At 46.3% G+C, this 23,085-nt stretch overlaps 1 protein-coding gene across 5 annotated transcripts in view; it reads left to right on the top strand.

The window, feature by feature from the left end:
* TSPAN4 (tetraspanin 4) overlaps window positions 1-23,085 on the top strand; it is a 668,631-nt gene that overhangs the window by 575,580 nt on the left and 69,966 nt on the right. For all 5 annotated transcript variants that reach the window (XM_074997847.1, XM_074997848.1, XM_074997846.1 and 2 more), the window contains one exon: window positions 21,289-21,363. In XM_074997847.1, the coding sequence (XP_074853948.1) occupies window positions 21,289-21,363 (75 nt within the window). The remainder of the gene's footprint in view (window positions 1-21,288; window positions 21,364-23,085) is intronic.

The following is a 23,085-nucleotide window of genomic DNA, read 5'->3' as shown; positions in this document are numbered from 1 at the left end:
ACAGTGCTGGAGAGGGGGGGATCTGTAAGTCACTACAAGGTCTAAACAGAAATAAAACATTACAACAAATGGGTTTTGCGCGGGGGGGGCTAATATAAATAATCCATACAGAAAATACTGAACCAAATCCTCTGCTAGTCTGAACCAGCAGAGCTTCAATGGAACTGCAGTGATTTCCACCAGCCCAAGGATCTGGCCATTTACTTTATTCATCATCCTGACCAATTGTGACTGCTTCACTAAACAAACCCATTCACATTTTTCAGCACTGTGAGGTACATTATGGAAACCTGAAATAAAGTGAGAACAAGATGATTTTTAAGGGCACCAGGACCATTCATGTGAAGACAGGGTGAATGCACACGCCATCATGTCAAAATCTCATTGAACAAATAGTGGATAGCTGCAATGATCCTAAATCCTGCTCTGATTTGAAGGAAGATAAATTCTCTCATCATTATGTTTCCCTAGGGAAATCAGAGGCATGAGTCTCACTTGAAATTAATAGACAACCAAGTGTGTGTAAGCCTACAATTGAATGTAGGGGCAAGTTGATAACTGAAGCTGGGGAACAGCTCTCATTGAGGTTCAGAGAGAAAAACATTCTTTGGCATTGCCTTTGTTTGATTTCTGAAAGCATTACACCAGGAGCTCATCTCTTTGCAAACACTGTTTTAGTTTTGGAAGCCAACTGTCCCTAATGATCCCTGTGCTGGAGTGAAGGTGTAAGAGCCACAGTTATTAGCAAGTTACATTTGGTGAGCTGGAGCCCGTTCTGGGCAGGTGAGTGAACAGCCAACAGATTATTTCTCTCTGGGCCTGAAATAACCTATGCTGGTCCAGTGCTTATTGAAGGAAGTAGAACAACTCCCATTGGCTTTGATCAGATTTTGAGGGTGTATCTTCCCATATTGCAAATCCTTATAAATGACTTTGAGACAAGAACAGAGTACAGCTCTGCTTCCATCTGGGAATGTGTCTGTTCTCACTGGTAAGACTTTGCATACCAATGCTGCTCATCACTGTCCATATGTTCCCTATCTCCTCATACTTTCTATGTGCATCCATAGTAACATACTGGCATATGGGTGTGTGTACATGTGTGTATGCCTGTGTACTCACACACAGATATTCTTTACTAAGTAGAGTCATACTTGCTCATGTTCCTGGGACTACGCTTCCCTGGAATTGCTGACCCATAAAAATCTCTAAGCATAGGAGCAATGAATGAAATACAAGTGGTATAGGCTTAGGTTTATGGTACTGAAATATTTGAATTCTGTTAGCAGCCTTCAGATAAGTGGTTAGTTGGCACCTAGAGTACGTTTATGTTTGCAGCCATGAGGTAATTTTACCAGGCATAATGCATAGGGAAAAAAATCCCAGGTCTGGCTTTTAGATAAAGATTGATTTCAGTTATAATTTGTAGTAAAATAGTCCTTAGAGACCACAATTGAGATTGGGACCAGTTATGTTAGGATCTGTGCAAACACTTAGAAACCGTCTTGCACAGTAAAACTTACATCTAAATGGTCAGGGCAAATGGGAAGCAGCATTATCTTCATTATGCACATGGGATGCTGCAGAATGCTGAGAATAAACAGCTTGTGCAGAGTCACACAGGGAGTCTTCAGAAGAACACTCAACTGAATCCAAATCTTCCAAGTTCCAATTCAGCGACTTAAAAGAAAGCTGCCCTTCCTCTGTATAGTCAGGGCTCTTCCAAATTCACGGCCATGAAAAACGCCTCACAGACCATGAGCTCTGGTCTTCTGTGTGTTTTTACCTGACACTATACAGATTTCACAGAAAGATCAGTATTTCTCAAATTGGGGGTCCTGACCCAAAAGGAATTTGCAGGCAGTCACATGTTTATTTTAGGTGGGGATCTGTCATGTGTATGTGCACCTGAGCTGGGGAGTTACACCTCTACCTTGTAGCATAGAGAGAGCCCAACAAACAGCTTCTTGTGAATGATCTTACATCACAAAGGATCTTATCTGTAGAACAGCCTCTGTGGGGAATCAGAGGTTTTGTAATGTTCATCCAAGGTTTCTATGTACACAGACCAGGTCAACTCATCTGTGATCTGAGACAGATATATAGAAAACAAAGAAGAAAGGTAATAATTGGGAAGAAGAAGAAAAAGAAAAATTGTATTTTCTGGCAGTGCCATTGTACCCTATCAGAACACTGACAACTGAAACTCTACTGGTGACAGAATTTATCTCAGCTCAGATAAATAGGGGAGCACTATGAATGACCTCCTTTCAGTAAGAAAGCAGCAGAAATGTAGCACTTTAAAGACTAACAAAATGATTTATTCGGTAATGAATTTTTGTGGGACAGATCCACTTCATCAGGTCCAGTGGGTCTGTCCCACGAAAGCTTATCACCGAATAAATCATTCTGTTAGTCTTTAAAGTGCTACATTGCTGCTGCTTTGTTTTGTTGGAGTACAGACTAACATGGCTATCTCTCTGCTCCTTTCAGTAATGTTCTGCTGCAGACAGAGTAGCAATGTTTCAGCACTAGTGTTTCAGCATCTCTTATTTTAAAGGCCTAACACAGGGCTAGTAACAGGAAATTCATGGCTGAAAATGAGTTATTGGCTATCAAGTGATGCAAAACCCTTCAGGTGATCAAGAAGACAAAGGCAACACAGGTCTGCAGCTCCAAATGTAACCTTACAGTGTCATTCACCCAGAGAGTATGCCTTCCCCTGCTACATTAGCTTGCAGCATTTTCTTTCTTTGTAAAGATCAATACTAGCTGATACGCTATCTGTCTGCAATATAGATAGGTTTCTTTTGTTCCATAACCAAGAAAGTGCTTTGATCGCAATCAAATGGTTTAAGACTATAATGTACAGATGTCAATGAAGCTACACTGATTCATGCCCACTAAGGGTCTGGCCCCTTTGTCTAAGTGGACTGGCCAGTGATGTTGTGATAATCAATTTGCTGCCAGTGGCTGGCACCTTGGCATTAATATAAGCTTCTAAAATGTTATAAATACCTCCAGAAAGCTCAGGGTTGACTTCAGTAGAGCTAGGCAGATTTATACTAGCTGAGGATCTGGTCCAGAAAGACTCTTCCTTCTTTTTCTATCTAGCCATTTTGGGAGGAGACACAAACTCAGTCTGCACAAGCGCCCCTCCCCACCTACCCTGACCTGTGGCACAGAGTGAAACACCTCTGACCAATCAAGCCCAAACTGGCATCAGATAGGCGAACAGATTCACGTGGCGTATTAAGGAGAGGAAAGAGCAGAGCAGGATGTGCCTGCGCTGAAGGCTATGCCTCTGGAATTGTCAGTCCAGAAAACTGTTCACACTCCCCACATGGCCAGCCTCTGCCTTCCCCCCAGCTCTCCCACCCCATTCTGATCCTGCAACCCCCCTCCCTCCTAGCTCTCCCCTTGGCCCATTGCTGCACCCCCTGTCACTCAGACTTCCACCTCTGGCCCATTCCTGCCCCCCACTCCCATCTAGCTCTACCACCCCATCCCCTTGCTTCTCCACCTTCCATCCTGGCTAGACATCCTTGCTCTTGCACCACCACCCCCCCAGCCAGACCCCTACTCCTTGCCCACATCAGCACCCTCCCTCCCTCCCAGATCCCCTCTCTCACCCCTATCTCACTCCCTGGCAGCCCCCTCCTGCACACTGATCCCCTCATTTTGGCCTCACCCTAGAGCCTGGGGGGGGGCCTCACAAAATCTAGTAACCCTAAGACCCCAAAAGAGTTAATCTGCCCTGTGGGAAGCCCTGCAGTTTGGTCCTCCCTGCCTCCTCTCCCACTCCCCATCCCCTGCTGTGGGTCTGAATCATGAAGGGAGTGAGGTATCTCAAAAGGGAACCACATCTGTGAATTTGGGGACAGGGGATTGCCTTTCAGTTGTGTGGCCCTGACTGGTTTTTCAGGGGCTCCTGACCCAAAAAAAGGTTCCCCACATGTGCTTTACACCATAGTGAAGTGTTCTGTGATGCTGTTTAGCTGAGCTTGTGCTAAGTGTGTGCTTGTGATGTGACTGATGCATGGTTTTGGTATTTTATGAAACTTCATTGATTTGGAGGAGGTTTTTACAAAAGTCATAAAATGACTATAAATGCCACAAAATGCCAATTGAAACAGCAGTGATATAGAGCTTAAGGAATAAATTCTAAATTGCTAAACTAATCAGATTGGATAATTTAGGTAGAAAGCACAAGTCAGACTAGAATAAAAGTCCTCTCAAAAATCTGTTTTATTTTTTCCTTTTAACTCCTCCAGTGCTGGTATATCTTGTACACTATTGCAGCTGCTGTATTTACTATGACTGAACTTTATGAAGGTCTAATGCAGCCCTGGTGCTACATCATATGACTTTCTTCATTAATGTCATTGCTGATTTGCAACACATCCCCTTCCTATTCCAGTCCTACACATAGATCTGCTAGTGCCTTTCAGTACTAATATATATCACCTCCATCAGTCCATTTCTCGCCCGCTCTTTCGGTTTTGTGACGTGGGAAAATATTTGCAGCTTACTGGGAGGCAGCAAAAGGTCTATTCTTACTTGGGACCTAAGTCAGAATTTGAAATTGGTGATGCTCTGCTAAGGGCTAACTATGCAGTGGTTCTCTCTGATAGAACATAAGAATGGAAAGTGCACCAGTCCAGATATTCCAACTGACTTGTAAATCTTTCCATGTGGGTTTTACACACAGTCAATTCCATGCACAAATTAGATGGTATAGATGCTGAATGGCAGTATTTGATTTGCTGAATAAATGAATTCAGTTATCTCCCCTGTCTAACAAAGGAAGGACACCTTTGTGACTGTATCATATGACTTCTCTGCTGAACAGCAAAACATGGTGTTTCATTTTATATCTTCACACAGATAATGACTACAGATTCTTTACAACCTTATTGATCAGGATAGATGTCTGTGTGTGCACATAAATAGAGTATAAATATTCCCACAGCTGTAAGGTATTTCTGGCAGGCATCAAACATGGAAGTTTTGGTCAGGAATCCAGTGGATTAAGTAAGCTATTAAGCCTTTTACAGAATACTAGTTAATGAACCAAATTTAAATACATGCTGTTATAATAATGAAGTTTCTGTTCATAGGGTTGCTCATAAACTGTAAAAAGCAGTAATGTATATGAGCAAACTTATCATTTTTATGTCACAAAAATGGTTTTGGACTGGCAAGATTTACTTCTGAGGGAAGATTAAGAGAGCTAAATATGCAGAGCCTGGCTACGAGGGGACTCGGGTGGAACATAAATCTACAAATATTTCAGGAGTATAAATACCGTGGGCAGAGAGGAATTATACTATGTGTCACAAAGGGCTATAAGTTGGAGCAATGGGAGAATTTAGATCGAACGTCAGCAAAATCTTTCTGACAGTGAGATGTGGAATGGTCTCCAAAGGGAAATGAAAGAAACTTCATAGCATAGGACTTTTAAAACTAGATTAGAAATAAAGCAGAAATTGTACTGCAGGGAGCAATTCCACATTGGTCAGCACTGGCTTAAAACTATTTGTTGTCTCTAATCTATATGTTTCTCCATTGAGGAGTGTCATGAAACTATAGTCCATGCCTCTTTTGGAGGCTGCAAGCGCCTCTTACAAAATCACAGGTTTTGCTTGGTCTAGCTGATGGTTTTTGTCACAGCTTGGTGTCGGGCAAAAAGGCCCTTACTGTAGAGGTTGGTAATCACTTTAACTACAGTATTCTGTCAAATAATTTGCAATTTAAAGACAGCCTGCTGAGGGTTGGAGGGTTAGAGGGGAGATGCTCAAAAAATATGCAGGACAATTAGCCTGGAGGTCTATTTCATGGGGAGAAACTGTTAATGTGACCAAGGCCTCCCCTACTTTGACTTCCAACCCAGTTAAATATAGATCTAGATAACCCAGCCCACAAATAAATTGCTTGGCTATCCACTGTGAATTTCACTAGCTCATGTGAGAGCTATATTTTACAACAGTGTTCAGGCCGAGCATTTAGAACATGCTTTTTAAATAACACTCCATGGTGACTCAGTATTGGAAACAGGTTTATTAGGGGACAGTGCTTAAATTATGATTAATCACTCGTCTTTCATTTGTTGTGTAAACCTACTATAGATTACACATGCTCAAACCTCAGTAAAGGAACATTATTGAAGATGCCAAGTCAAATGCTACGAAATGCCAGGATTAGGGCTGCTGATGTATTGATAGCACAGGAGAGACAAGCTTTCTACTCTCCATCACCAGCCTGACCTGCAGCAGATCAGAGCACCAGTTGCTCAGCTGGAGTGTGCCTAGTGCAGAAAGAGCCTTTAAGAATAGGTTGACTATATTTCCCTGTGCTGAAGATGGGACATCTGGTAAAATTACTCATATTCAAGTGAGTTCAATGGCACTCAATCATACAAACATTCTAATTAACATAAAGTTGACTGAGACCCTGTTAAAAAGAAATACTTCTGGATTTTTTTTATTTACCTTCTTATCTCTAAGGCTTTAGCGTTCAAATGGGGAGGGCGGACACATACATGCTTCTGTACACCTTTCTAAAGCTGGACAGGGATGACTGACCTACCCAACACTTCCTGCCTGATGCTGTCCACCCTCCATGCATGGCTGGGACCCCAGGATAGACCTGTCTCTCCAGGTACAACATCCTTCTGGGGTAACATGGGGTGGGCACACAGAGTCACATGATCCTCTACCCAGATTTCTGCCACATTCACCCGAAAATATTACCAGCCTCAGACTTTAAGCAGTGGTAGGTGGGAAGGGATGGGAACTGCTTTCAGCTACAGGGAGATGGAGGGAGTGGGGGAGGGAATGATTTGTCAGAGCTCATCTAAAAAGCCACCTAACATTCTAGGTTGCTGCTGGCCACCAGTATCACCCAGCTGCCTCCTGTGCCCTGGCTACAGCATGAGAAGGAAGAGTTAAGCCCTAAGGATGCATTGTGCAGCTGGGCCCAAGGAACCTGATTGCAGGGGCTTCTGTGAACCCAGCCAGGGAGGTATTTTGCCCAGGGAGAGGGCCTGGGGGATGGAGCAGCCCTGCATTCCCTTGGAATGGGACCCAGGGCTGGAGCGGGGGTGGGTGTAAGTGACTGTGCTAAGCCCCTGCCCCAGGAGCTGCTGTGGAGTCTACAGATTTGAGGTGGAAATAAGCTGGAAATTGCTCCCTCCTACATTACCCTGAGCTTAGCTGAGGGGCAGAGAGGTTTCCCTGTGCGGGGCACTGGCATATGTGGTGCTCAGCTCTCTCTGGCCAGCATCCCAGGCTGGAGCATCTTGTGACTTTCCTGGGGGACTGGCCCAGCCAGAGGCACTGGGGGAAGGAAGGAGCCTGCTGGCCAGACCATTCATGAGCTCAGTGCTCTGGTCAGGTGCTGTTTCTCTGCACAGCTATGGGAGAAGGACATGCCCTGTTGAGGGTGGGGGGCAAAGCAAGGAGAGGACTGTTAGAGGGGATGAATGTAGAAGACCAAAAGCTGGGCAGCAGAGGTGACATGTAACCTGCTGCTGCCTGGCACCTGGCTGCACTGCAGTCATTGCCAGTGAGAAATGGGATGGGGTAGCGGGGCCTTGACAGCTCAGGCCTGGCACGCCGTAGTAGTTGTGTAGGACACCCGTGGGAGGGTTTAAACACAGGATAGTCCCTTTAAAAGATGGACATCTGGTCACCCTGTCTAGAAAGTCTCTCCTGAGTATGTGTGAACTGTTGCTCTTCAACGGCAAAATTTGTGTGGATGTTCTTGTACATGCAACAGCTGATCCCTGACATAGAGACCCATTCCTCTCTACCCCCGCCCCACCGCCCACACACACCAAATTTCACATCCCTGCTCCAAAGAATGGGCATGGTAGAGCTCTTCAAAGAAAAGGTTTCCATTTTTTTTATTATGATCAAAACAATGTGTTTGTTCCTAGCTTCTTCTCAGGAACAGCTGATCCATTTCAACCCCTTCCCTCACAAAATGAAACAATGACTGCTCAACCTGTTGCTAACGCTAGGCATAGAAAATTTCAGCCCAGATGCTGAAGCTGAACATATATAAGTACCTGAATGCAGCGTCTTATCCTGGAACGTGTTAGGCAGTCTCAGTAATGGGCGAAACTACCAGCCTCATCTGTGTGAAGGGCAAAGAGACCTTTCTCCTGTTGAAGGCTAGAAACATATGGTGCAGTTAAAGTGATATAATGTGATAATGATATTTATACCTGGTACTTATATGACTCTTTTCATGAGTAGATCGCAACGTATTCAATAAAGGAAAGTGTGTGTCCCCATTTTACAGAAAGGAAAAATGAAGCACAGCAAGGCAGAATGATTTGCTCAAGATCATACATAGTCAGTTGCAGGACAGCAAATGAAGACTAGATCTCCTGACTTGCACAGCTTACGTGAAAAAAAAATACCTACAAAAGTATTTCTCAAAACACACAAGCTGAACAACTTGTAGAGCCACATCCCATTGCTTTGAGTACTCTGATCCCCAAATTACTGCAAGGGTGTATTTAAACAGTTACATTTTAAACCTTCCCATTTAAAAAGAAAAAAAAAACTATAGTGTGCTACTGCCAGGAGCTTCAATCAAGATGAGGACCCTATTGTGCAAGGTGCTGTAAATACATATAGATAGTATAGTACCTGCCCTGACATGCTCTAGCAGTACGTATCAAAGTGCTGCACTGTAACTCCCCTCCGTGGATGCTGCAGGTGCAGACTAAAAGGTTCCTAGTTTGCATTAATACAGCCCTCCTCTTCATACAGGAGCATGCAGTTATGTGAAACAGGAACTTTTAATCCATGCCTGCAGCATTCACTCAAAGTTACAATACAGCACTTTGATGCTTGCTGTTTTTTGCCCTCGGCCATTGTCCAAACTGCAGAGCAATGTAGAAAAATCCTAAAAATTCCTTTACTCTTACATCATTGTTTTATTGGTTGTTGTGTGTAGTCATAGTTATTGTTCATGATTTGGGCATCTTTTGTTATTGTCTCCTGTCCTGGCTTTTAGGAAAGTTTGCCAGCCAGCAGTAGGAGTCATTACTAAAGGGCAAGTCCCATTCCATCTTCTTCTTCCTGCTCCCCTTACTTTGATATTCATAAAAATATTAACCAAGACAATGTAAAGAAATAAATGAGCCTTTCATAATGTTCTTATTCCTTATTAACATATCACATCAAGATGCCTTCTGGGAATTATACAAAGTAAGACTTTTTATGAGACCTATTAAATTAAATATTAAAAGCTTTTGCATTTAAAAGTGGGGAAAAACACAATTGATTTTTTTAACGAGCATTGATAAAATCTTTATACTGCACTGCACCATGTTGTATTCTGCATATGTAATGTACCATTATGTGACAGAAAAATTATTTTTAGAGGTTTTTAAAACAAATGTAGTCATATGACTTTTGTGTTCCTCTACCTGTAAGGCCAGAGCTAACATTTTCCAACCCTAGCACCTACAGATACATCGAAAAGTACACCTGTAGGGTCCTATTTAGTGGCCAATGAGGTCAATGAGTGCTATTATTGATTTCCATGGGTTGCCTCTTGTGCACTTGACTTTCAAAGGCCTGAACCCCAAGTAACTTTCAGTGAAATCAGTGACAGCTGTGGGTGGTCAACAACTCTTAACATCTGGCCACTTTTATGCCTAACTTGAGGTCTCTACATTTGAACATATTGGGCCAATCATTCTTAACATGAGTCAAGCTGTACATGGCTGAGAAGGGAGCCTTAAAACAAAAATCCAAAAGCCTCTGCATGTGATCTCCAGTTCCTTTCCTACACATAAAAATGGCACAACATAAAAGTCAGTTACCTCAGTGTCAACATTGACTAGAAGTGTCGTGTATGGCAGTGGAAGGGCAGAAATCTCCACTTTGCAGTTCAGTAAAGCTCTGGCTGACATTTTCGAAATGAGTAGTGAATTTAACTTCCTCAAGTTAGGGCACCCAACCTGAGATACCTCAGCATTTGTAAAAGTGAGGTCCAGGCCCAGCCTTAGGCCAAGGTGAGCAAGGCTGTTGCCTTGGGCCCTATGCTTTAAAAGCATTGCCTTCCAATTACCCACAGCATCCATCACCCCTGGGCTGGGCCCTGCTGTCAGTGTGTCTCCTTGGGCCCTGCAAACTCTTTGGCCACACAGATGAGGCCCTTTTAACATGGTCCCCTTTGGGGTGTGGCACTAAATCACTTATTTATTTTTGGGAATCCTGGAAAGTAACCAGTTGAAGGGCATTAAATCTGCTGCTTCGTTTTTTTTTGTGGTGGTGGAGTTGGAGGAAAAGGAAATGTACCAGCATTGGTTTAAAAAGGCAGCAATTTGAGGATGAACAAAGGTTTGGAACATTAGATGCAGTGTTAGCAGATATGTGCTAAAAAGCAAAAGGTTCATGAGGCAAGTGCTAAAAAAAAATGCTATTTATTATTTGTATTTACCTACTGCCAAGGAACCTGTTTTGTGCAAGATGTTGTACAAATGCAGAACAAAAGACATCCCTTGCTCAAAGCTCTTACAGTCTAAGTTATACAGCTGACCTCTTGGTAACAAACACATGCTCTTTAATAGAAAGGTCAGGTTTTTTTCCCACTCCCGTAGTAAGATGTGTAATAAATGAGTAAATCAGACTTCCAGATCTTTGCTCAAAAGGCCCATGTAGCTGAAATGCAAGAAGACCTCAGGCTTTTTTGGTGAGCACTAAGGAAAAGGTCATAGTTTAAATTTGGGACCTGATGTGCTGTAAAGGGAGAGATGATGGCAAACCATAATGAACATTTGCTCCACATGTGTAGTTCATGTCTCACAGAGGCTTTTGAAAGGTTCAACTTTCTTTTTTTTTTTTTTTACACGGAGCTGACCTTCTGGTGGCCTCTGATGGAAAGGGCAAATACTGAGTGTGAAGTTGGTTCTGTACTAACTAGTGAGCTACATGTGTCAGTTTCAAAAGTCTGTGGATTATTTTAGGTATATATAATGGGTGGGTCGGCAGGTGTAGGCTCTTATCTTGCTTTTTAAAAAATGCCTAAATAGAGCAATACAGCAACCTGATGCTATATATGTGCAGCATATGTATAGCATAGCATCAGGCACATTAATAAATTTAGAGGTACACACATGTTCCAGGTACTGTGTAATGAAAATATAGTAGTGTATAATTGTTATGAATATGTACTATGAGTGGCGAGGAACCTTGCCTGTTACGAGGAAGTGTTACGGTGTGGTGGAGAAAACTGTGAAGTGCAGCAAAAGCTTCCTGGTGTGATACCATAAGGGTGACTCTGACAGCATGTTTGTAAATACTACCGCTTAGTACTTCATATCATAGAATCGTAGGGTCGGAAGAGAGACCTCGGGAGGTCATCAAGTCCAACCTCCTGCTGAAAGTAGGACCAATCCCAAATAAATCATTCTAGCCAAGGCTTTGTCAAGCTGGGACTTAAAGACCTCAAGGAAGATCCTACCACCTCACTAGGTAACCCATTCCAGAGCATCACCACTCTCCTAGTGAAATAGTTTTTCCTAATATCCAACCTAGACCACCTGCACCGCAACATGACACTCTTATATTTGTACCATCATCTGTTCTGTCACATGTGCCATATTCTATACAAAGTCACAGTAATAAATCCTTTGTGCATTCTGATGAGGAAGATAAGTGTACAGAAAACCCTTGATTTTATGGACCCCGATTTAGCAGACTTTGGGAACAACAGATGTCCCCCAGCCCCCCACCCCCTTTGTTCCCAAAGTCCACTTGATCAGTGCCCATAAAATCCTAAATCTGACCCCCCACCCTTTCCAAAAAAGAAAGGTGACTTACCTGAGCTGTCGCTTCCAGCAGCTGAACCCTCCACCATGACCTGGACTGCCACTGGAGCTGCCACATGCTCCTCCCACTAGAGACAGGGTGCATATGCAGGCAGACCACTCGCATCTGAGCCCCACCCCAGTTGGGAGGAGTGCATGGTGGCTCCAAGTCTGGTGGCGACGCCGTGCTGGACAGCTTCAGCTATGCAGTGGGTTCGCTCTGGCCACGCAGCAGGAACCTTCTGGCCATGCAGCAGGCTCTGGCAGCTCCTCTGGCAGTGGTAGTTCTGGTGAGTCAGGGGCTTTTGGAGCTGGAAGAGCCTGGAGTGGTGCAGTGAAAGCTGCTATTTAACAGACTTTCAGGTTTAACAGACACCCTTCCCCCCCCCGCCCCAATAGTCCATTAAGTCGAGGTTTTACTGTCTTACATTTTTAAGTGATATAGAAACAAAGATTGTGACTCACCCAAGGTCAAATAGCAGCAAATTAGTGTTGGAGCCAAGATTAGGGTGTATGTTTTAAGAACATCCTATTTCAGTGTAGTTTTCTAAGGAAGGGTAAATTAAAACCCTTTCTGCTCAATCCAGACAGCAGCATTCTGGGCATAAATGTGAGGGGGCCAAACCCTGCAGTCAAATAGGAGGGCTTCTGAATTTGAGAAGTGTGCAAAAGTGCTGCAGTGTGTGTGTGGGGTGGGGGGGGGAATTAATAACTCCTGAAGAGGCCATTGTGCATAAGCTGGGCAGTCAGGATTTGTTTATCCAGAGTTGTTTGCAATCTCCCTTTTATCTGTACTTAAAAGGTGTAGCCCCAACTGCACAAAGGTCATGCCCAGTGTAGCTGTGGGAGGGGTATGGAGGAAGTGGAGGGAAAAGGCTGAGAAGTCGCATTGGAATTGGATTAGGGGTGCAGTAGCAACAGTAGCAAGATGGAGCAGGAGCTCTTTTCCTCTCCTTCCTTCATTCCCACTGAGTCCTAGAGCCTGTGGGGTTATTTTGTCTTCTTCCCCTGTAGGGAACCACTGCCTTGTTGAATCCTGTCATTTGACAAGTGTTGTGGTGAAGTATCTTTAGATACAAGGTTAGCTTCATCTTTTTTTATGGAGTTCTGCGTGAACACACTGCTTTGGGATTGTTGTGTCTCAGCACATAAATCTTTATTATATCAACAGCCTGCATTCACAGGATGGCAGCGAAGCTTATTTTTTTAATTCTTATTTATCACCAGGGTTTGGGGACTCACTCAAAAAGAAGCTGCAGAAGCAATCATGAGAGGTTTTGGGGGGGCATGCTAGTGTATTGTAGGCTCCCCCTAATTTGCTCTATGCCAATTTTGCATTGGTTCCTATGTTTGACTTAATTCCACTTCGGACGTAAATAAAAAAAACAAGTCCATTTTTAGTGGGAGGTTCTAGGGAGATGGAGGAGTGGAGCAGTGTATAGCTACGTGGACACAGGTATGCTACATTGAAATAGCTTATTTCGATGTAGCGAAATCGCAATAAGCTATTTCGATGAATAGCGTCTACACGTCCTCCAGGGCTGGTGCCATCGATGTTCAACGTTGACGTTGGGCAGCACTACATTGAAGTAGGCGCTGCAGGGGAGCGTCTATATGCCAAAGCGGCCCACATCAAACTAAGGGTGCCAGGAACAGCTGCAGACAGGGTCACAGGGCGGACTAGCACTTCCGGGGCAACAGCAAGCCGCTCCCTTAAAGGGCCCTTCTCTCATGTCCTTCCCCTGCAGGTCATCCGCACAATCAACGCCCTGCTCCTCCACAGGCTCGTGTGGCTTGGGGACCCGGATGTTGCCATCATGGGGTTTGCCAGCCTGGGATTCCCAAATTGCTTTGGGGCTCTGGATGGGACCCATATCCCCATCCGTGCCCCGGAGCACAGCAGAGGACGCTTCCTCAACAGGAAGGGATACCATTCGGTGGTCCTCCAGGCCTTGGTGGACAGCCGGGGCCGCTTCCTGGACATTTATGTTGGCTGGCCTGGCAGCACCCATGACTCCTGGGTATTCAGACATGCCAGCCTGTGCCGCCGGCGGGAGGCGGGGACCTACATCCCCCAGCGGGAGATCCCTGTGGGGGGGGGACACCACCATGCCCCTCTACGTCATCACAGACGTGGCGTACCCCCTCCAGCCCTGGCTCATGCACCCTTACACGGGCCATCTCACAGCCAGCCAGGAGCGGTTCACCACGTGGTTGAACCATGCGTGTCAGGTGGTCGAGCTCACTTTCGGCCGCCTCAAAGGGCGCTGGAGGTGCCTCCTCACCCTCCTGGATGCAAGCCTCACCAACATCCCCCAGGTTGTGGGCGCGTGCAGTGCACTCCACAAACTGGTAGAGAGAAAGGGAGAGGCCTTCTTCCAGGGCTGGGCTGTGGAGGCTGGCAGGGCCGACGTCCAGCCACCCGCTGCCCCCAGTCGCCAGGTCGACCCTGAGGGGATCCGGGTCTGGGAGGCCCTGCGGGCCCATTTCGACCAGGCTGCGGGGTGAACACTGGCAGGGCCAGATGCGGGCAAGCCACCCACTGCACACCCCCCATCCTCCACAACACTCCCTGCCCCCATGCCCACACCACAGAGCACCCGAGAGCACCCCCCCCCATTTTTCTTGGAAATAAATGGAAATGTTATTTCAAACCAAACAGTGCAACCTCTTATTAATGACCTATATATAGAGAGAGAGAGAAAAAAAGGGGGGAACTATTTACATAGGGGGGCAGGTAGCAGAACAGAACAGGGGTCCAACACAAACTGTATACAAATGGGGGATATGTACAAAGGAGGCGGGGGCCAAGTCCTCGGCCCCGCACCCCTAATGTCCGGCGCCCAGGGTTGCAGGGCACGACCCTCGCCTTGGCCGGAGCCCTGGCCGAGGCTGGGTGGGGGCCGGGCGAACCGGCAAATACGGCCGGCCGGTGTCCACAGGCCCCAGGTCCCCCTCGGTGGCAGGCCCCAGGGTGGTGGACGGTGGAGGGACAGCGGGCGGAGTGGCAGGTGGCGCGGAGGGCAGAGCGGCGGGTGGCGCGGCATGGGGGGCCAGGTGTTGTGCTATGCGCTCGAAGGTCCGCATGAAGGCCCCCCCCAAGCCTCCTGGCACCAGGCCAGCACTCGCTTTTGGAGCTCCAGCCACCACTCCTCCACCCGCAGGTGCCGCTCCGACACCTCCAGCTGACGCCGGAGGGTCGCAAGCAGCTGGGGGTCTGTGGCCGTCCTCGGGTGGCTCCGCCGTCAGGCTCGTCCTGGGGCTGGTCAGTGCTCCGCCGAGGGGCTGGCCTGCTGGGATGGCCCCGGTGGGCTCTCTGGGACCATGGACACCTCGCCGGTGCTCTCTGGGCCCTCCGATGGTGCAGATGCGGAACACGGGGGGGAAGAAGAGTGGAGACAGCCGTTAGTGTGGGCCCTGACCCGTGGCCCTTGTCCCCCCACCCCTCTGCTGCTGGTTCCCCATCCCCATCCCCGGGAGATGCTGCTACTGCTGCTGCTGATGATGATGGGTGTCCCCCCCTACGGGGTACCCTAGGTTCCGCTCCCCCCATTCCCAGGGATGGGGCATGGCACTGTCCTGCTGGGGGGCAGGGGCTGATGCACTCTTCTGAGGGACATGCCACTGCTGTCCTGGGGGCGATGGTCATCTGGGCATGTGGAGGGCCCTGGTCATGTCTCTTGTCCCTGCCCCTTAGCCCTGGGGGTGTGCACCGGGCGGGGGGGTACATACCCGACGGTCCGCTCCCACGGTCGGGGGACACCCACTGGGTGGATGCCCTGATGGAGCTCCGGGACGGGAGGGCGATGTGGAGCCCCCCGTCACTGGAGGAGTCCCCCTCCTCCTCCTCCTCCGGCATCCCAGGGGTGGGCTCCTGAGGGGAGCCCTGGGGTGCAGGGCTTGCCTCCGGGGTGGACTCCATCTCCGGGACCTGCTGGGGCTCGTCAGCTGAGGTGTCAAGAGTGGCAGGGGGGGAGGAGGTGTACTGGGGGCCCAGGATGGCCCTGAGCTCCCTGTAAAAGGGGCAAGTGGTGAGGGTGGCCCCAGGTCGGCTGGCCGCATCCCAGGCCCAGGCGTAACCGTGCCGCAGCTCCTTAACCTTACTCCTGACGTGGTCAAGAGTGCGGGCAGGGTGACCCCGGGCATCCAGGCCCTTGGCCAGCCAAGTGAGCACATCCGCGTTCCGCCTCTTGCTCCCCATTACCTGGAGCACCTCCTCCTTGCCCCAGAGCCCCAGCAGGTCCCGGATCTCGGCCTCCATCCAGGAGGGGCCCCGCTGCCTCTTCCCTCGCTGGCTGCCAGCCTGGGAGCCCTGGCTCCCTTTGCAGGGGGGGTGCCCTGGGAGTGCTTGGGGGGCTGGCTGGCTGCCATCAGTGCAGGGTGGTGGGTTGGGGCTGCTGAGGCACGTGCAGGCTGGCCGCGTGACAATGCTGCTGCCTGCACGCGCTCTCAGCTTCCTGCACAGGAACGCAGGGGGTGGGGAGCTTTAAGGGGCTATTGCACGCGGTGACCATAGAGCTCAGGGGCTGGAGAGAGCGTCTCTCAACCCCTCAGCTGATGACCACCATGGCAGACCCTGCTATTTCGATGTTGCGGGACGCGGATCATCTACACGTGCCCAACTTCGACGTTCAACATTGAAGTAGGGCACTATTCCCATCTCCTGATGGGGATAGCGACTTCAACGTCTCGCCGCCTTACATCGATTTCAACTTTGAAATGGGCGCTATTTCGAAGTTGGCATGGCTACTTCGAAGTAGCCCTCTCATGTAGACGCGGCTTATGTGTATTACAATCATTGGATTAGTGAAATGTTATTGTGTGCAGGGTTAAAGCGCACTACATCGAGGGGATACTGAGGAACTGTCTTCACTCCTTTTTGCAGAGGTGTCTTTTTACAGTGAGATAAGAAACACAATAAATACCTTGCTGTAAAGTCCTAGGTAGAGACATGAATCCTGCTGTGTTACCACAGGGTAGTTAGGCAAGGGGAGCACTGCACACCTTGCTGAGGTTGAGCTCACCTTGTCTGCCTGGCAGTCAAACTACAGTGTCTTGTCTGCTATATTTTGAACAGCAGGATAGCTCGTGCATGTTTGTCAACCAAAGTAAAAATGTACCTTTTTTTGTCAGTGGCAACAAGCCGTGAGAGAGAGAAGGCTGAAGGCGTTGTTTAAAACAACACTGTTCTTTAATGGAGAAAAGGGGGGGAAAAAGATGTTTTGTTTGTGGAGAAATGCTACTGTGGTTTGGAAAGTTCATGGAGCTATTCTGTTCAACATAGTTTTTTATGTTGTTCTCGTAATCTCTGGGTGGCCAGTTTGGGATCTGGGACTAATTTACAGAAGTGCTGAGCACATTCAGCTGCAGAAAATGAAGAATACACAATTATTAGTAATCATTGAAAAGTTTGGCTTAAGCGACTTGCTCAGCATCACAGGAGAACTCTGTGGCAGAGGCAGAAAAATAAACCACTCCTCCAGGGCAATGTTCATATGTCCTAATCGAGACCATCCTTTCATTTCTTGCAATCCCCTGTAATTTCACCACACACCTTCCAACTTTAACAAGTGAAACAGGGTCCAGTAGACAATCCACTCCTTTACTATATGGAGTCCTAAGAACAGGTCCATCATTTGTACAGAAAGTGGCTTGGACCCCATATAAAAAACACCACATGTTCATGTGATTAAAGATTGTATCGTAATTGAATGTATAAAGAAACCAAATTAGATTTCCAGAGACAACCTGAACTTGGACATTTCCTATCTTTTGACTGCTTGACTTTGCAGCATTTTTATTGCTTTATGTATGTATTTTAAAACCAAACTGCAATAACAAGAATTCCTTAAGGTTAGCATCATATTGACACCCACATGGATTGTTAACAACGTTGTAACCTTTGGATCCACCACCCACACATCAGCAACTAGACCTAACAGCATAAATGGCCGTGACAGTAGGTTCTCACTCCCTAGCTGTGTCTACACGTGCACGCTACTTCGAAGTAGCGGCACTAACTTCGAAATAGCGCCAGTCGCGGCTACACGCGTCGCGCGCTATTTCGAAGTTAACTTCGACATTAGGCGGCGAGACGTCGAAGTCGCTAACCTCATGAGGGGATCGGAATAGCGCCCTACTTCGACGTTCAACGTCGAAGTAGGGACCGTGTAGACGATCCGCGTCCCGCAACATCGAAATTGCTGGGTCCTCCATGGCAGCCATCAGCTGGGGGGGTTGAGAGATGCTCTCTCTCCAGCCCCTGCGGGGCTCTATGGTCACCGTGGGCAGCAGCCCTTAGCCCAGGGCTTCTGGCTGCTTCTGCGGCAGCTGGGGATCCATGCTGCAGGCACAGGGTCTGCAACCAGTTGTCGGCTCTGTGTATCTTGTGTTGTTTAGTGCAACTGTGTCTGGGAGGGGCCCTTTAAGGGAGCGGCTTGCTGTTGAGTCCGCCCTGTGACCCTGTCTGCAGCTGTGCCTGGCACCCTTATTTCGACGTGTGCTACTTTGGCGTGTAGACGTACCCTCGCAGCGCCTATTTCGATGTGGTGCCGCGCAACGTCGAAGTTGAACATCGACGTTGCCAGCCCTGGAGGACGTGTAGACGTTATTCATCGAAATAGCCTATTTTGATGTTGCTACATCGAAATAAGCTATTTCGATGTTGGCTTCACGTGTAGACGTAGCCCCTGTGTGAGCCAACACTAGAATGGAATGAGACATACATTTTGCCAGCAGGCTATGTCGATTTTTATTGAAAGCAAAGGAACCATGAGACTCGGGAATTGTGGGTTCTATTCTAGGCTCTGAAGAAGAGTGTGGACTGGTATACACAGACTCCTTGCTATTTTCCTTAAGTTTGGACCCTTCACATTTTCTATTGACCTGTCTCTGCCCTCAACCCTCTTAGGTCCTTGTTTTAATCCCATTCTCTTAGCCTTCCCAGGCCAGTCACTACTCCTCATGCTTGTCATCACAGTGTCCTTACTCAGACATCCTAGTCTTCCCCTCCAGACTCTATATGTGAGTCCTAATCTTGTCCTCCAACTTCCAGAGTTTCCTGATCCCCACATGCAGTTCCAGTTCCTCCCTCTGTCCCACACGCGTACTCTATTGCAAGTTTTACCATACACCTTATCCCAGTCTGTTCCTTCCACTTTCCCAGCTCTTCCAGTCTGGCTTTTGCCCTGTGTGTATTAGAATTGGACAATTTCCTCTGCCCCACCATCTGTGTCCCACCCACCATGGGGGTCATTGAAGGCACAGAAGAGAGAAGTTGCTTGCTGTCAGTGATGGTGCCTGGTTTCACTCCAGCCTGGAGCAGCTGGGAGGAGGCATTAGAAGGAAAGTTTTCTGAATCCCTATGTAGCTGGAATGAAGCAGACTCAATTCTGTTACACATAGGATCTCTGAGGGGATGGGACATTATTATTTGCTCTGTGGGTAGTAGCATGTGTTCAGTCTGGTCATTCTAGGCGCTGTGTAGGGCAAGAATTTGCAGAGCTGCTCGGTGGGGATACCAGCCTGATCCAGATGGTTGGCATGGAAAATTTCAGCCAAAATGGTTGGTTAGGAAGAGGTATGAGCAATGCGACAAGTTCTAATAATCGTATGTGTCAGGCAACCTTAATGATAGGGTTTGTCTGTAACATATCTGACCACCGGTTTTGTCCCAGTGGTGACCCCATACACCCTAAAAGCAAAAGTGCAGTTTATGGATGTACAAAATATAATTTATATATATTTTATGGGTATGCTAGAGTCTCTAATGAGGGTCAACATGTCCCATTGCATGAGTAGGTATCAAGTAGCAAAGTGTACTTGCAGTACCACAGAGTTCAAGTATATTGTGATATACTTTGTCCCTGCTCCGTGGAGGCTCTGCCACAATCTGCTATCATACTGTGACAGGCCAATGACATATGGGCTGGTACTCACCAACATGCAAACCATTTCTGGATGGTAATGACATGAAGATCAGTCTGAGAAGTTGCTGTCATGAATGGGTGCCCTGACCTAGAACTGATTGAAAGTAGATTGTGGTAGTAAGGCCAGTCTAGTATTTAGAGTCCAGCAAAGATTAAATGAAAATAAATCTTAATTTCAGATACTTGGGGCTAAAGGCAAAATAATGTGTGCCATTGTATTGTTGGAAAATTGTTTTCTGTCTCCAGATCTCTTGCCCTTTATTTTGTTACAGAAATTCATAGGTGCAGAGCTTTGGCTTCCACTCATCATGCAAAGAAAAGCTCTGATATGGCTTTTTAGCCATTGAAGTTTATAGGTTTTCAGCTGAATGGCTGGAACAGTAGGTTTTTCGCCCCAGAGATTGAGGTTTCAATCAAAGCTGTACTGCTGAGTTATAAAATTGTAGTCTTGCAGGCAGGTAGCTATGTGTGGTTATAGAGGGCAGTGGAGCCTGTGAGCAATCTTATGTCATTGCCCTTATTTTATGGGATTTCTAAATGGTCCTTTTTTCATAACTCCATGATCTCTTAATTAGGGCCTGTTCCAAAGCCCATTGAAATCAGTAAGTATTTCTCTCTACTTCATTGGACTTTGCATCAGACCTGGTTACTTCAGGAAGTATCCTGTACCAATGCTTGGTGACAGATGAAGATAGCATAGTAGTCCTCTTCAGTCTTATCCTTCTACTGTGCCATTCTGCCATGCCTGCACCACAGCCTGTATAGTGTCAGAGCGGCAACATTTTTCTGAATGTAAAACATGAAAGATTTTCGAATGTGCTCAGTGTTGGTCTATCTCTGTTCCCCCTGAAGTCAAAGAGAGCTGAACCCTTTTGAGAATGCCAGCTGAAATCCCGAATCTAGGAATTAATGCACTTTTATAAATCCAGTTTTTGACATTAGTTGAGATGTTTCCTCACAGTCAAGGAGCTAAACTGAGTATTTTTTTTTATAATGCCCTTCCTATAAATGAGATACTTTCCCAGACAAGCTAACTTTGTAAACAAACATTTAAATGTTCCTTTCAATTTCTCATAGCCACTGGATTGACTTATGGCTTTGCTTTTCTCATAAAGAAGCAGCTTGTGCAGAAATAGAGGTTTCAAAGCCATTTCATCAACTGCAAAGGTGTGAATAAACAAACAAAGGCCAGCCTATTTGGGAACCAAACAGGGCACTAACATGTTAAATGTAGAACCTAATTCTCTTATGGAAGGTAATAGGAACAGAAGCAGGCTGTGTGTGTGTGTGTGTCTGGATACACCATGCCCCCAACTAGTCCTGTGTCTGATTTCCGATGATGCATGCTGCGTTCATCTCTGTTGGTCTCTAAGCAATAACTCCATACCCTGCAGTCCATAAAACAAAAGCCCACTTTTTGATGCATGACCTGCCAAATGTAATTATTGTGCAGCAAGAGGATACATGAAACAGATTTTGATGTTTCTGGGTTTTTGTTTCTTCCCCTGTCCCCTCTTCTCTTGACAGTTTTTTATCATGCTGTTAATTATATTCCTGCTGGAGCTCACCATCGTGATTCTGTTCTTCGTCTACACCGACAAGGTATGTCAGATTTTTCTCTCTTCTTTCTCCTTTAGCAATTTCTTTATGCCCCGTTCCTTATAAATAAGTCATGAAGAGCTTGCCTCGGCATGCACATCATGCTTGCCTCTTTCTCAAGTCATCCCTCTCTGAAGATGTGCTCTCAGAATACATAAACACATTTTCAGCACTTGAGTTACCTCTCTCTTGAGCACGTTCTCTCCCCGACCCCGTTTCATGCACCAGTCAAGGTCAGAAGTATTACCAAAGCAATCACCATTTAGAATAGAAGGGAGAGAAGGGAAGGAAGGAAAGAAGGAAAGAAGGGAAGCTGGGAAGGAATAGGAAAGTGAAAGGTGCCTCAGAGGTGGTGGATACTAATAGCAATTGGATTTTTTTTTAAGCATGGTTCCATTTCAGAAGGGACTTTGAGGTTGTGAGAGTCTGGATGGGAGAGATGTAAAAGGCAGAGACAAATAGGTTGTCGTCTGTCAAACTTGCCCCTGAGAGCACCTCTGGACAGTGTAATGAGAGTCTAGCTAACTGCCAAGGTGGCAGTGTGGAGGGTTAATACAAGAGCCTTTCATTTCTGTGTTCAGATTTTTACCTTGACAGACCACTAGTCTGAGCTGGTGTGGCAATTCCTGTGTGTCAACAGCAATAGAGCACAGCTTTTGTAAGGACAAACTGGATGTCTCTAACCCACTAGAATTTTTGAAATGCATTAACAAAACAACTGGTCCAGAAGAACCATTGGAGTCCATATTTTTAGGCATTCAGTAGGCTTTTATTGAAGTCGCTTACACTAGACTACTATGGAAACTTGAGAATTGACTTGCAAGATAATTGACATTGGAGGGAACAATTTAAAACTACTCATGCATGCAGGTTGGGTTCTGAATTAGTGGGGACTTTTCAGGAAAGGGTGTCCATGTCCCAGAGGACAATTTAATGAATGCATCTGCTGAATGTGCAGCAGCACTTCTAAAAGCAAATACAACATTTGGTTGTAGAAGAAATGTGGGAATTTTACAATGCCATTATATAAATTGATTAAATGACTTCACCATGAATTCAGCATTGAGTTTTGGTGACTTGGTTTCAGAAAAAGGTAATGAAAACTATTAGACACCCTGGGGGAGGGAACTTTGATATGAAGAGGAATTAAAAATGTAGCATGATTTAGTTTGGGAAATGGATGATATTAAAAAGAGAGATGATGAATGTATCTAAAATAATGAATAATAATGAATGGCATAGTGATGACTAACCTTAGGGAAGGCTCTTAACACTAGCAGGGGAGTGGTACTTGAAATGTAAAGGAAGTATGTTCAAAAGAGAAGAGACAGGTTTTATGTTGTATACAATTAACACACAGAATTCCCCAAGGCTAATAGTTTAGTGGAATATGGGTGAGTGGGGGGAAGGAAAAGGATTGGATGTTTACATCAATAAACCATTCAATGATCTTACACTGGCTGCCATAGTAGTTATGATGAATGACAATAATCTTTATCTTTCAGGTCCTAAATTGGTAGTTATCAGGCATCAGGGAGGTATGGCATTCACCATTTCCCTATGCCTTGCAGTTACAGAATTGTTTGGTTATGCTATTGGGATGTGTCTACACCAGCAACTTCTTTTGAAAGATTCTTTGAAAGAAAGGGCCTCTTTCAGAAGATCCCACAGGGCATCTACATGCAAAAATTGTTCTTTCAAAAGTAAATTGAAAGAATGTGCGCT

Source organism: Carettochelys insculpta, chromosome 6 (genome assembly GCF_033958435.1).
Source record: "Carettochelys insculpta isolate YL-2023 chromosome 6, ASM3395843v1, whole genome shotgun sequence".
Lineage (NCBI taxonomy): Eukaryota > Metazoa > Chordata > Testudines > Carettochelyidae > Carettochelys > Carettochelys insculpta.
This window is presented reverse-complemented; position numbering and strand designations above follow the sequence as displayed.